This window comes from Toxotes jaculatrix, chromosome 10, assembly GCF_017976425.1.
Source record: "Toxotes jaculatrix isolate fToxJac2 chromosome 10, fToxJac2.pri, whole genome shotgun sequence".
Classification (NCBI taxonomy): domain Eukaryota; kingdom Metazoa; phylum Chordata; class Actinopteri; family Toxotidae; genus Toxotes; species Toxotes jaculatrix.
In genome coordinates this window covers 20,960,006-20,974,178 of record NC_054403.1, presented here as the reverse complement: position 1 = coordinate 20,974,178, position 14,173 = coordinate 20,960,006, and the positions used below count along the sequence as shown (strand labels likewise).

Sequence of the window (14,173 nt, the reverse complement as noted above, 5' to 3'; positions counted from 1 at the left end):
AAAAAACGTCATAGTATAGTAAGGTGTTTTTTTCGGCCAAAAAAAGTCAAAATTTTTTTTGACCTCAAAATGTCATAAAAAACGTCATAGTATAGTAAGGCGTCAAAATCGGTGAAAAAAAGTCAAAAAATTTTTTGACCTCAAAATGTCATAAAAAACGTCATAGTATAGTAAGGCGTCAAAATCGGTGAAAAAAAGTCAAAAAAATTTTTGACCTCAAAATGTCATAAAAAGGTCATAGTATAGTAAGGCGTTTTTTTCGGCCAAAAAAAGTCAACATTTTTTTTGACCTCAAAATGTCATAAAAAACGTCATAGTATAGTAAGGCGTTTTTTTCGGCCAAAAAAAGTCAAAATTTTTTTTCACCTCAAAATGTCATAAAAAACGTCATAGTATAGTAAGGTGTCAAAATCGGTGAAAAAAAGTCAAAATTTTTTTTGACCTCAAAATGTCATAAAAAACGTCATAGTATAGTAAGGCGTCAAAATCGGCGAAAAAAAGTCAAAATTTTTTTTGACCTCAAAATGTCATAAAAAACGTCATAGTATAGTAAGGCGTTTTTTTCGGCCAAAAAAAGTCAAAATTTTTTTTGACCTCAAAATGTCATAAAAAACGTCATAGTATAGTAAGGTGTCAAAATCGGTGAAAAAAAGTCAAAAATTTTTTTGACCTCAAAATGTCATAAAAAACGTCATAGTACAGTAAGGCGTTTTTTTCGGCCAAAAAAAGTCAAAAAATTTTTTCACCTCAAAAAGTCATAAAAAACGTCATAGTATAGTAAGGTGTCAAAATCGGTGAAAAAAAGTCAAAAAATTTTTTGACCTAAAAATGTCATAAAAAACGTCATAGTATAGTAAGGCGTCAAAATCGGTGAAAAAAAGTCAAAAAAATTTTTGACCTCAAAATGTCATAAAAAACGTCATAGTATAGTAAGGCGTTTTTTTCGGCCAAAAAAAGTCAAAAAATTTTTTCACCTCAAAAAGTCATAAAAAACGTCATAGTATAGTAAGGTGTCAAAATCGGTGAAAAAAAGTCAAAAATTTTTTTGATCTCAAAATGTCATAAAAAATGTCATAGTATAGTAAGGCGTTTTTTTCGGCCAAAAAAAGTCAAAAAAATTTTTGACCTCAAAAAGTCATAAAAAACGTCATTGTTTAGTAAGGCGTTTTTTTCGGCCAAATAAAGTCAAAATTTTTTTTGACCTCAAAATGTCATAAAAAACGTCATAGTATAGTAAGGCGTCAAAATCGGTGAAAAAAAGTCAAAATTTTTTTTCACCTCAAAATGTCATAAAAAACGTCATAGTATAGTAAGGCGTCAAAATCGGTGAAAAAAAGTCAAAATTTTTTTTGACCTCAAAATGTCATAAAAAAGTCATAGTATAGTAAGGCGTTTTTTTCGGCCAAAAAAAGTCAAAATTTTTTTGACCTCAAAATGTCATAAAAAACGTCATAGTATAGTAAGGTGTTTTTTTCGGCCAAAAAAAGTCAAAATTTTTTTTGACCTCAAAATGTCATAAAAAACGTCATAGTATAGTAAGGCGTCAAAATCGGTGAAAAAAAGTCAAAATTTTTTTTGACCTCAAAATGTCATAAAAAACGTCATAGTATAGTAAGGCGTCAAAATCGGTGAAAAAAAGTCAAAAAAATTTTTGACCTCAAAATGTCATAAAAAGGTCATAGTATAGTAAGGCGTTTTTTTCGGCCAAAAAAAGTCAACATTTTTTTTGACCTCAAAATGTCATAAAAAACGTCATAGTATAGTAAGGCGTTTTTTTCGGCCAAAAAAAGTCAAAATTTTTTTTCACCTCAAAATGTCATAAAAAACGTCATAGTATAGTAAGGCGTCAAAATCGGTGAAAAAAAGTCAAAATTTTTTTTGACCTCAAAATGTCATAAAAAACGTCATAGTATAGTAAGGCGTCAAAATCGGTGAAAAAAAGTCAAAAAAATTTTTGACCTCAAAATGTCATAAAAAGGTCATAGTATAGTAAGGCGTTTTTTTCGGCCAAAAAAAGTCAACATTTTTTTTGACCTCAAAATGTCATAAAAAACGTCATAGTATAGTAAGGCGTTTTTTTCGGCCAAAAAAAGTCAAAATTTTTTTTCACCTCAAAATGTCATAAAAAACGTCATAGTATAGTAAGGCGTCAAAATCGGTGAAAAAAAGTCAAAAATTTTTTTGACCTCAAAATGTCATAAAAAACATCATAGTATAGTAAGGCGTCAAAATCGGTGAAAAAAAGTCAAAAAATTTTTTGACCTCCAAATGTCATAAAAAACGTCATAGTATAGTAAGGCGTTTTTTTCGGCCAAAAAAAGTCAAAATTTTTTTTGACCTCAAAATGTCATAAAAAACGTCATAGTATAGTAAGGTGTCAAAATCGGTGAAAAAAAGTCAAAAATTTTTTTGACCTCAAAATGTCATAAAAAACGTCATAGTATAGTAAGGCGTTTTTTTCGGCCAAAAAAAGTCAAAATTTTTTTTGACCTCAAAATGTCATAAAAAACGTCATAGTATAGTAAGGCGTTTTTTTCGGCCAAAAAAAGTCAAAATTTTTTTTGACCTCAAAATGTCATAAAAAACGTCATAGTATAGTAAGGTGTCAAAATCGGTGAAAAAAAGTCAAAAATTTTTTTGACCTCAAAATGTCATAAAAAACGTCATAGTACAGTAAGGCGTTTTTTTCGGCCAAAAAAAGTCAAAAAAATTTTTCACCTCAAAAAGTCATAAAAAACGTCATAGTATAGTAAGGTGTCAAAATCGGTGAAAAAAAGTCAAAAATTTTTTTGATCTCAAAATGTCATAAAAAACGTCATAGTATAGTAAGGCGTTTTTTTCGGCCAAAAAAAGTCAAAAAAATTTTTGACCTCAAAAAGTCATAAAAAACGTCATTGTATAGTAAGGCGTTTTTTTCGGCCAAAAAAAGTCAAAAAAAATTTTCACCTCAAAAAGTCATAAAAAACGTCATAGAATAGTAAGGTGTCAAAATCGGTGAAAAAAAGTCAAAAAATTTTTTGACCTCAAAATGTCATAAAAAACGTCATAGTATAGTAAGGCGTTTTTTTCGGCCAAAAAAAGTCAAAATTTTTTTTGACCTCAAAAAGTCATAAAAAACGTCATAGTATAGTAAGGCGTCAAAATCGGTGAAAAAAAGTCAAAATTTTTTTTGACCTCAAAATGTCATAAAAAACGTCATAGTATAGTAAGGCGTTTTTTTCGGCCAAATAAAGTCAAAATTTTTTTTGACCTCAAAATGTCATAAAAAACGTCATAGTATAGTAAGGCGTCAAAATCGGTGAAAAAAGTCAAAAATTTTTTTCACCTCAAAATGTCATAAAAAACGTCATAGTATAGTAAGGCATCAAAATCGGTGAAAAAAAGTCAAAATTTTTTTTGACCTCAAAATGTCATAAAAAACGTCATAGTATAGTAAGGTGTCAAAATCGGTGAAAAAAAGTTAAAAATTTTTTTGTCCTCAAAATGTCATAAAAAACGTCATAGTATAGTAAGGCGTTTTTTTCGGCCAAAAAAAGTCAAAAAAATTTTTCACCTCAAAAAGTCATAAAAAACGTCATAATATAGTAAGGCGTTTTTTTCGGCCAAAAAAAGTCAAAAATTTTTTTGACCTCAAAATGTCATAAAAAACATCATAGTATAGTAAGGCGTTTTTTTCCGGCCAAAAAATGTCAAAATTTTTTTTCACCTCAAAATGTCATAAAAAATGTCATAGTATAGTAAGGCGTCAAAATCGGTGGAAAAAAGTCAACATTTTTTTTGACCTCAAAATGTCATAAAAAAGGTTATAGTATAGTAAGGCGTTAAAATATGTCAAAGAAAGTCAAGAATTTTTTTGATCTCAAAATTTTGTAAAAAAGGTCATAGTATAGTAAGGCGTCAAAATCGGTTAAAAAAAGTCAAAAATTTTTTTGACCTCAAAATGTCGTAAAAAACGTCATACTATAGAAAGGCGTCAAAATCGGCCAAAAAAAAGTCAAAATTTTTTTTGACCTCAAAATGTCAGAAAAAACGTCATAGTATAGTGAGGCTTCAAAATCGGCCAAAATGAACGGATGAGGGCTCTCATGTCGCGCTTCTGTCCAGAGGAGGCTGGGTGAACTTAAGACAATCGCCTGAATCCTGTCATTCCACCGAATCAGCATACTCTCCACGAGTTCACAACAAAATTAGCCCCGGTGAAAGACTACATCTAAAACGAGTTAAAAACTGGAAATTACAGCTATACTACGCAATACCGAAGGTGCTTTGAGATTTTTCTCAATAAAAGAGAAGTTGAGTAATTCAGCAGCTGACTGTTTTTTTTTAAATGGTGCAGTAAGTTTATGGTGTATTTTGGGTTACTGTTGTCAAGTGGAAACTCAATAATCGATTGGCAATTGAATCAAGACCTCAATAATCGTAATCAAATCAAATCAGGATATTTGACCGATTAACCACCCCTGGTCCTGACCCACCTGTTGGGACGCATAGTCTGAAAGCTGCCACTCTGATGTTTTGAAGATATATATATATGATATCAGCCAACTTTAATTTTTACCCACAAATATTTTTCATTACAGTCCTTTAAACTGTGAGTCTAATTCTAATTCTCAAGTATATGAACAATGAGCCAACCTAAAGGTGGATAAACTCTGTGGTGCTGATAAATTCTGTATGATGAGGGAATGACATAGGAATTAATCTCTATGGAACAGTACTGCCTATGTGAAGCCTCTGTCAGTGGCTGTATTGTATATGTCTACGCGAACAAGTGGAGACTGTACTGTACATGAATCTTAGCTTACGTGCTTTTTAAACTTATTAATGAGAGTCGATTACATGCCATGTATTTTAACCTAAATAATGTGAAACAACATTCAGCACTCCACTGTCTGTGATTTTTTTTCCCACAGTAGCCAAACACTGTATATTAACTCTCCTTCCTAACTTGTATGAAGGGCATTTTACTCCTCTACTGACTTTTTGTTAAACCACTGTTGTGTTCCTAATGAATTACTTCTTTTGTACAATATTTTAAACAGTAAAAGTAAAACCTATATATTATAATTCTGATGATGACCTAGTATTTTACATTTTTTGTATAATACTTTTATTGCTACTACAAGTTTATTAAATGTTTGCTAGTCAAACAATGTAAAACATTCATCTATATTATTTTAAAATAAATAATAAATGCTCTTTCACAATTTAATTTATTTTGTGAAGACTTTATTTCCAGACATTTTCAACAAGATCCATCATGGTTTTTACTGTTTGCACCATTTACTTTAGTTTTTATTTACCTTTTAAATTGGCTATCAGTTGTCACATCACTAATTCAAATCAAATCAAATCAGGCTTTACTGTCACTTTGCCGTACATACAACTGCATCGCAGACAAAATGAGACAGCGTTTCCTGGAATCAGGAGAGTGAAGGTCAACATAGAAAAATAAAACAGGAATAATAAATACCAAATAAGTACTAAGAAAAAGGAAGGAAAACAAACACACTCAACCTCAATATTGCAAGACGCCCATTGTGCAAAAACTGTTGTAAATAGTTAGTAAATTTACATTTTCTTAAATTCTGTTTTTCTTTAACACAGTACTGTATTGCACCTTATTGTAGAGGGAAAATTTGTTTTTTGGGGCCTGATAAGCCGTAAGTTGTTTGACAGAAAATTCATATGCAACTATTTTGATAAATGAACAATCATAAGCAGCAGCTGCAGAAGCTCCTGCAGTAAAACTTCTCACCCGCAGAGGTCGCTGCTGGCGCCGCGTCTCTCCGGAGTTAAAACATCAGTGTGAGGGTTGAAAGGGGAAAGGTCGTCTGAAACATGGCTGCTCCCCTGGATGACATGTTTTCCTTCTGCGTGGATCCCGGCAAAGTTGCCGGCTGCGTGGAAGTCAGATTTATAGACAATATTAAGGTAAGACTGTTTTTCTAATGTCGGACTAACCGGATTCAAACTAATCTGTGGCTGAACGCGGCTCAGCAGCCGCCGCGGCGGCGGCGGCGCTGCAGTCGCATATGTCGGGTCTCAGGGCAGCAGAGCAGAGTCTGCTGTGCTCAGGAAGTACTGGATAAAATAAAACTTTTTACATTTTCTGACACCATCTGACAATAATGCGTCTGTCATTGTTTTAAAATACCGGGATTTTTTTTGTTTTTTGTTGGTTTAATTTGTTTTAATGAAAAGCGTGCAGGGAAAAATAATGGGGCAGGGATTAGTACATTAGCCAGTACAAAGCCACTAAATCTGGTACCTCACAAACTTTTTTTTATTCTCCTTCTAATACACTGATGTATCTGCTGAGGGGGTTTAACTCCCGTGAACTTGGGATTTACAATAAGAAGCCTGTTTTTTTTATTCAAATAAGACATGTTGGACGATTCAAGTCAACACAAACCAATAACTGTTACAGGCACTGAAGTAGAGGTGCATCTCAAAAATGCCACGTTAGATCCTGCACCTTAAAGAACACAGCTGTAGGGGAAAAAGGGTTATGATATGATAGTATGATTCAGGCACCTGAAACTGACAGAAAGCTGTATATGGAGAGGGTTTGTGTCCAATGGCCTTAGAGATAATAAGCTCAAAGACAACATAAGCAAAGTTAAGAAAAATAAACAGAAGCTTCCGTGTTTGAAAGACTAACAGACCATGTACAACAATATGTATTTTAACTTTTTCATGTTTTAGGGCAAGGGTCTTTTCGCAAAAAGGAGCATCAAGAAGGGAGACACCATTTTCATCGAGCGGCCTCTCATCTCTGCCCAGTTTTTGTGGAATGCCTTGTACAAATATAAAGGTGAGATGTCTCTACAGTGCTTCTTGTTGTCTGTATTTAAATACTAAGAAAAAAAATGTAGTGAAGTAACTAAAAGTGCTAATCCAGTGTGTGTGAATTTTTTACATATAGAAAGCTTATTGCCTGGACGTCTTAGCTAACTTTTAAACTGCATCTTGCACCAGTTGAAGGGCTTGGGGGGTTGTTCTAATTAAGGTTAAGTTCTGTAAAGCTCTTAGTTAAAATACATACAAGCAACCACATAAATCTTGTGTCTGTCCAGTTTTGGATTATGCTTCAGGGACCTGGGTTGTTACAGACACATGAATAAGTGAAAAGATGCAAAACAGAGCTATGCAGTGTTTCTTTGTTGTGCATAAAATGGACCCAAATCTGTCAGCGAGTGTTGATATGGGATGGGAGCCATGTGGCCATGTCTTATTCAACAGCACCATAGACTGCTGTGAGGTTTTACTTCTGCTCATCTGCTCCACTGTCGCTGTGCGTCCTCTTTCAGCCTGTGAGTACTGCTTACGTGCTCTGGAGACCGCAGAGGAGAATGCGAGGCGGCTGAGCGGCATCCCTGGTCTCAGCCTTCCTCACCCTGAACTGTGCCGTGTTCGACCAGAGCTGCACCAAGCCTGCCCCCAATGCCAGGTCAGTCCGATCAGAAACTGAGGAACAGATTTCCCATGTAAACAATGGTGTTCTTAATATTTTTATTTTCAAAACTTTATAATTTTTTTTTAAAAAAGTGGTCAGATCAATATTCTGTAAGACAAGAAACCTATTGATTTTAAATGTGCTGTGGTCAGAGTGGAACCTCCATTATTATTATTATACGAAATGTTATTTTAAAGAATAACGTTTCAAGCTGGACTGTAATACAGTGACACCCACTGAGGCATTTAAATGTCTCTGTACAAAGTCTACATAGAGTAACACAGATGTGTGTAAATATTGTGGAGGTGTGTTCATGTCTGATATGCTTTGTTCAGTGTGGCAGATGTGAAACAGTCACACCTGGCAACAAATCATATTATCGTTTTAAAGGAATACATCACTGTCACTTAAAATGGTCCATGTTTTTTTTTTGTTGTTGTTTATGTTTGGTATGAACTCGTCTCCCTCTGCAGGTGATGTATTGTAGCAGCGAGTGTCGACGAGCTGCAGCAGATCAGTACCATAGGGTTCTTTGTCTGGGTCCCTCCCAGGATGATGCGGACCACCCCATCAACAGGCTCAAAGATGCTTGGAGGTGAGTGAGCATTTCATACTTACTCAACCCCTTTTCCACAAATTTGGATCAGGTTCCATTCTGGTTTGCCCATCTAATTTTGAACCAGTCAGAGCATTAAAAATAGTTTCGAAACCCCAAAAGTTGTCTCCCGGCTGGAACCAAAAATAGCAGGTTTTCCTTGACCTGAAGTGCAAACTGTGACAACCGTGAAATGCAGGCTGCTTCACTAGATGGCACCAAGGAACCCAAAAATCCTGAATGGAAGCAGTTCAAGAACCAGAGCTAATTTGGTGGAGACTCATCAGTAGCCACTGAGTGTATTTTTCAAAAAATTCCATATGCCTCAAAGAAGATAATTTGTCTCATCATCAGGAGTATGCATTATCCTCCAGAGACCTCCAGCATCATGCTTATGGCCAAAATGGTAGCTGTAGTTAAACAGGTGAGTCTCTGATTAAATTGTTTGGGCTTCAGTTTATTCTGTTGCATGCAAATATCCATGTAATAATAAAAAAAACAAACAAACAGACAAATATTAAACACAACACAGACACCAAAATATGCTTATTTTGGCTTGATAAAAACAAGCCCTGACCGTGCAGTTACTCATATGTAGATACCATCAGTAATTCAGTTTGCACCAGTTCTCAGTTGACCTTTTATTTTAAGTAAAACATATTATCCTTAATAATAAGCAGCAAAACATTAAGCAAGTGTAGCAAAGAAATACAGTATACTAATGATAAAGTACACAATACTAACCAGGTGACACAGTGTTAATGTTGGTTATGTTGTCCAGGCTAAAGACAAAGCACACTGGCAGAAGCAGTTTTCTCACTTCTGCAGCCGGACAGCGAACGAGGAAGAGGAGATTGCCCATAAGCTCCTGGGAGAGCAGTTCAGAGTAAGTGTCCGTCGTGTTATTTCTCCTGGAAATACAAAGTTGTAGAGGTGCATAATGTATTAAGTCTGGCGAGTTCAAAGACAGTACTGTACTCTTATGATGGTTGCAGTAATTTACGGGTCAGTAAGCAAAGCATGACAGTGTCACTCTCCCCTGACACGTTTAATTCCTACTGAGGGCACTGATGCTTATGATGCATTTTTTTCTGTTATGTAAAATGTTATATATTTGTTTCACATTCTTTCTGTAGGGGCAGTTGGCTTTGTTACACAGCCTTTTTAAAGCAGCACTTTATGATGATCATCTCAGTCGGGTAAGTACATCTCAAACGTAGCCACCACATTTTTTTTCCCCTGTTTTCAGTCCATTAACTGTCATTCATCCATTTTTACTAAATGCTGCACAGCTGCCAGTAATATCTCAGAGCTTTTTGCACAGAGCAGCTAACTACAGCACTTTATTTGGGCTGCTTTGTCTACTAAGTGTTGTCTTTCCTATTAAATAACTTTTAGTATAAATGGCACAAGATGGTGTTAATTTTTTCCGTCAGGCTTTTGAATTGATTTTAAACAGTTTTGATAGCTGAGTAATTGTAAAAGTACTTTTTGAGCGAAGACACCAAATATACTTCAGTTTCTGCTTCTCAAATATGAGGATTTGCTGATTTATTTATTTTTATTTTTTAGGTCATTATATAATTTTAAAGACATTTTATAGACCATACACTTGCAGATTAATTGATAATGAAAATAATCTCTTGTTGTGGCCTGAATTTAATCCATAGTGATATAAAAGCTAAAAATAAAAAGCAGCAAATCTTCACACCAGAAAAGCTGGAACTTTTCTGTTGATTGATAAATCTATAAAAAGCCAGACAATTATGAAAGAAAGAACTTTCCTTACATGGATCAGTAAAGGTATGATTATATTGCAGTGGTTCGTTCCTGAGGGTTTCCGCTCTCTGTTCGCTCTGGTGGGAACCAACGGACAAGGCATTGGCACCAGGTAAACACTCTCCTCTCTTGTCCTCCACTTCAGCTTACTAACCTTACTCTGGATCTCAAACTGTTCTCTCTTCCCGGTCTTCTTTTTGCCTGCTTCATTCCAGCTCTTTGAGTCAGTGGGTTCATGCCTGTGATGCACTTGAGCTTCCTGCCCAGCAGAGGGAGCAGTTGGATTCCTTTATCGACCAGCTGTACAAGGACATTGAGAAAGGTCACAGTTTTATCTCAGTCTTGCAGTATTTTTTTTTTTTGAGTAAATTATTTTTGTCTCAACTGAGCAGATTTTCAATGGTCATATTACATAAGTAAGTGTTTATTATTGTCTGTGTTGCTTGACCCAATGACATTGCTGTGATTATTATGCAACTTGTGTGTGGATCTGAACAAGAGGTCAGGAATGTGCATTCGTCCTTTTCTCTCTGTAGAAACGGGAGACTTTCTAAACTGTGAGGGCTCTGGACTATTTCTGCTTCAAAGCTCTTGTAAGTGCAGATGATGTCTGTGTTATGAGTGTTTGTCAGTTCAGTTCAAAGACACTGTTATTCTGGTCACTGTTATTCTTGCCTCTTTGACCCCTACAGGTAACCACAGCTGCATGCCCAACGCAGAGGCGTCCTTCCCCGACAACAATTTCCTGCTTCACCTCAGTGCCCTCAGTGACATCAACCCAGGAGAGGTCAGCTGACACATCTGGGTTTAGAGTGATAAATTCCGGCCTGGGATAGACGGGACAGAACATCCCTCTCTAGCTTTGTGTGCTCCCTTGTCAGACGGTCTTAAAAGCCTGAGACTTTGAGGATTGGAGTGGGTTTGTCAAGCTGTCAGAAAGATTGAGAAGCCTTGCATCTGCGCGGCACAGTAATGTCACAGCAGCCGTGCTACTTTCACAGCAAAGCTCCCCTTTGAATACTGGCTAAGACAGGAGTGCTTTGTATAACATTTCACCAGTGAGAGAGATGGAAGAACAGAGCAACTTCCTGCATGAAGGGGGAAAAAAAGACCAGTATCGTGTTTGTGGGACTTTACTGTTAAGGTTCTTAGGCTCAGTAACTTCATCTTATTGATGTTGGGCTTGTTCAGTCAGTTCAAATATTTGTTTTCTTCAATTTTCAGGAGATCTGCATCAGTTATTTGGACTGCTGTCAACGCGACCGAAGCCGTCACAGCAGACACAAAATTCTGAGGTAAACAGCTGTAATCCCTGCGATGAATCATTTCAGTGGGGGTCACACTGTTGCAAATTCCATATGGATCAATAAAAAGCCTCCCAGGCAATAATGGGCAGTCTTGAGGCAGAGATGTTAGGGGTCCGATGGCTACTCATGTGCTCATGCTCCTCATTGATCAACATGAAGTCAATTCATCTTTGAATTACACCCCAGGACTCTGGGGGGGGGGCGTAGTTGGTTTTGCAAGTCTCTTAGATGCATAAAGTTTTTACTGCATCCTGCAATAATTCTCAGCCTTGAGAAGGTGCAGCTCCATTCCAGATGAGTGGTAGTAGGGGGAACCTTCCTGGGCGTCCTATATCACACCAGCTGAAAGTATTAATTGCACCATTAATTCCGCTCTTGTTAGAGGCTCAACAGTGCAACTGATGGAACACTTTCTTCCCAGGGAGAACTACTTGTTTGTCTGCTCGTGTCCAAAGTGCATCTCCCAGATGGATGAGCTGGATGTGACATCTGAGGAGGAAGAGGAAGAAGAAGGCGAGGCAGAAGGTGAAACAGAGGGGGATGAGATGGAAGATGAGATGACAGATGTCTGATGAAAGACTTGCCTGTATTGTTCTCAGCCATTCCCATTCTTGCCACCAAGCTAAGCAACCATGAAGCCCGGAAGAATAAAGCGCAGTCCGAATCATGATCTGCATTTCATCAGGACTGTCCAACTGTGTGGGGAAAAAAAAAAGAAAATATTATCAACACATTTCACTCATTCTTTGTCCAGTTATAGAGGTCAGCAACAGAAAGCTTTTGCTTAAAGGAGGCACATGTATGCAGCTTGTGTGTGTCAGTATTAGGACAGTCATAGCTCTACTTAAACACACTGGGGTTTTAAATACAGCAAAGAATAGGGGTTGTAAGCGCTGATTTTCAAGTTTCAGGGGTTTTGGTGTTCACATCCATATTGGGTGAATAGTATAGGATTCGTAGCCATTTTTTTTTTTACCCTAGAGGTTCGTATGAAATGTATGAAAGGACACCAAAAACTAAACGGTGGTGTGATAATTCTCTCTGTGTTTGTCACTGTGAATAACACATTACATTCAACAGTCATTTCATTCATGGCTACTATATAAAATATAGAGTATAGCAGCTTTAAATTACAGTTGAAAGTCAGCACTTTATGCCCCTAAGTTAGTGTGTCATTTTAAATCCACTGCATGGGAGAACAGTGCCAAAACAAAACTGTCATACTACCCACTGACTGCACTGTGTCTGACCTCCAGGTCCACTAAATACAATCCAGAAGAACAGCTATCATTTCTTGTTCCTGGCAACAAAGTGATTAAGCAAAGGGTAATTGGTTCTCAGGTATTTTTTTTTGCTCTACTTATAATACGTTTCTTACAAATCTATGCATACAGCATTGACAAGGCTTTTTATTTATATTCTGTTGTAATTACAGCCCTGTCATATGGGAGGCATCCAGCCAGTGAAATATAGTTTGATTTTCATACCATGATCTATGGGGTTAAGTTAAACCTTACTTAATGTATTATGGAGACCTTGAATGGAAAATTGCTTTGTCAGTAACTGTTTGCCCTTTGTTGAGAACTGTATTTCAAACAGTGGTTCCACATGAGTGAAATTGCTGCTGCTGCCCACACGTGAATCAATATTACAACAATGACTATAATCACAAATCCCAATATTTTCAGTTACTCAACAAAGATTGGAAATATTGAAAGAGCAATCCCAATTTTCTGTCAATTGGCATTCAGCGCAGTGGCACAGGAGAACATGGCTTTGTAAGTCACACAAGTATAATTTAAATATTATAACAGCAGCAAACAAGAGCCTAGCAGTTGTCGTTTTTACTACTCTGGCATAAACCATTGAAATTGGATGTCTGTTGAGTCGTTTATCTGGTTTACACACCTCCTGCCTTTGCTACAGAAGATTGTACTGGTAAAATATTTGTTCAGTGATTGCATATTAACCACAAATCCTTAGTCAAATTGTCTTCCTCAATGGGGTCTGAGTCTTCACTTAGCAATGCTTTTTTTAATGGCTGCTACATTCCATTTCCAGCTTTTAGCTGTAAGAAAATCTCTCATTTCATATCATCAATCAGTAAATGGATTAAATGAGGTATTCTACTGCTGATACCTGTCAGTCACGGTTTACACTAATAGTAAGTATGGTCTAATTAGTGCTAGCGGATAGAGGATAAGAGTGAGTCTACAGTAATAGTGTCTTTGTGTAATCCTGTGCTTTTGCCAGCACCTCCTGTCATCTATGGTTGACATTTCTCCATTAACCTTCTCTACTGCAGTCCCCAGTTGTTGCTGCACTTGCATCAAATGCTAATTCACCCAGGATGCACAAAAGAGAAATAGAAAAAAAGAACAAATTATGTCCATGAAAGGATGCACACCTGGGACCCAGCACGGCAGGAGGCTGGACCTCTGGACACATCCTCCAGTTAGAACTCCCCCACCGTTGGCTGTTATCCTCTGAAGCCATGCCAGAATCGCTGCAGGAGCTCTGTAACTTTGGAACGTGGACCTTGGTGCGGCATCACGCTGCAGGGGTCGAGCTCGGGCAGGCATACATATAGTACACGCCTCCACATCACACAGCGCGGCTGTTTCAAGTAGAGAAAGCGGAGAGGTCAGAGAGCAGACCCTGAGAGGTGGGCCAGATAGAGGCTCATTTGAGGACTGAGGGGGCAAGAAGTGAGGCAAGTGTTTGAGGATAGGAAGAGGGAAGTAGGGGGAGTTTTATGAAGGGCAATTATAACTATGCAGAGAAAGAGTCTTTTATACTGACAAACCAAGTACAAAACAGTTCATATACATTTCAAAGACTACAATGATCTAAAAGTGGCTTATTACTGTCATTGCCATATTATGCAGATGTAGGGGGGCAATATTTGACTCTATTTAAGAAGATAAAAGATGGCAGATTTTTTCCATTATGCAGTTTTACCTATTCCTTGTAAGACTTGACTACACATTGCTATATCAGATTTTTTTTTTTATATCTCAGACTGAGATGCTC

The 14,173-nt window shown here is 36.7% G+C and overlaps 1 protein-coding gene across 1 annotated transcript; it reads left to right on the top strand.

Annotated features, from left to right (window-relative positions):
- The first annotated feature begins 5,814 nt into the window (after nucleotides 1-5,814).
- Nucleotides 5,815-13,016, top strand: smyd5 (SMYD family member 5). Its single transcript, XM_041047390.1, has 13 exons — nucleotides 5,815-5,934; nucleotides 6,709-6,817; nucleotides 7,314-7,453; nucleotides 7,933-8,054; nucleotides 8,409-8,478; nucleotides 8,836-8,940; nucleotides 9,191-9,253; nucleotides 9,875-9,945; nucleotides 10,049-10,155; nucleotides 10,370-10,426; nucleotides 10,526-10,620; nucleotides 11,058-11,128; nucleotides 11,562-13,016. The coding sequence occupies exons 1-13, from the start codon at nucleotides 5,842-5,844 to the stop codon at nucleotides 11,710-11,712; spliced, it is 1,254 nt and encodes a 417-aa protein (XP_040903324.1). The 5' UTR covers nucleotides 5,815-5,841; the 3' UTR covers nucleotides 11,713-13,016.
- The last annotated feature ends 1,157 nt before the right edge of the window (nucleotides 13,017-14,173 follow it).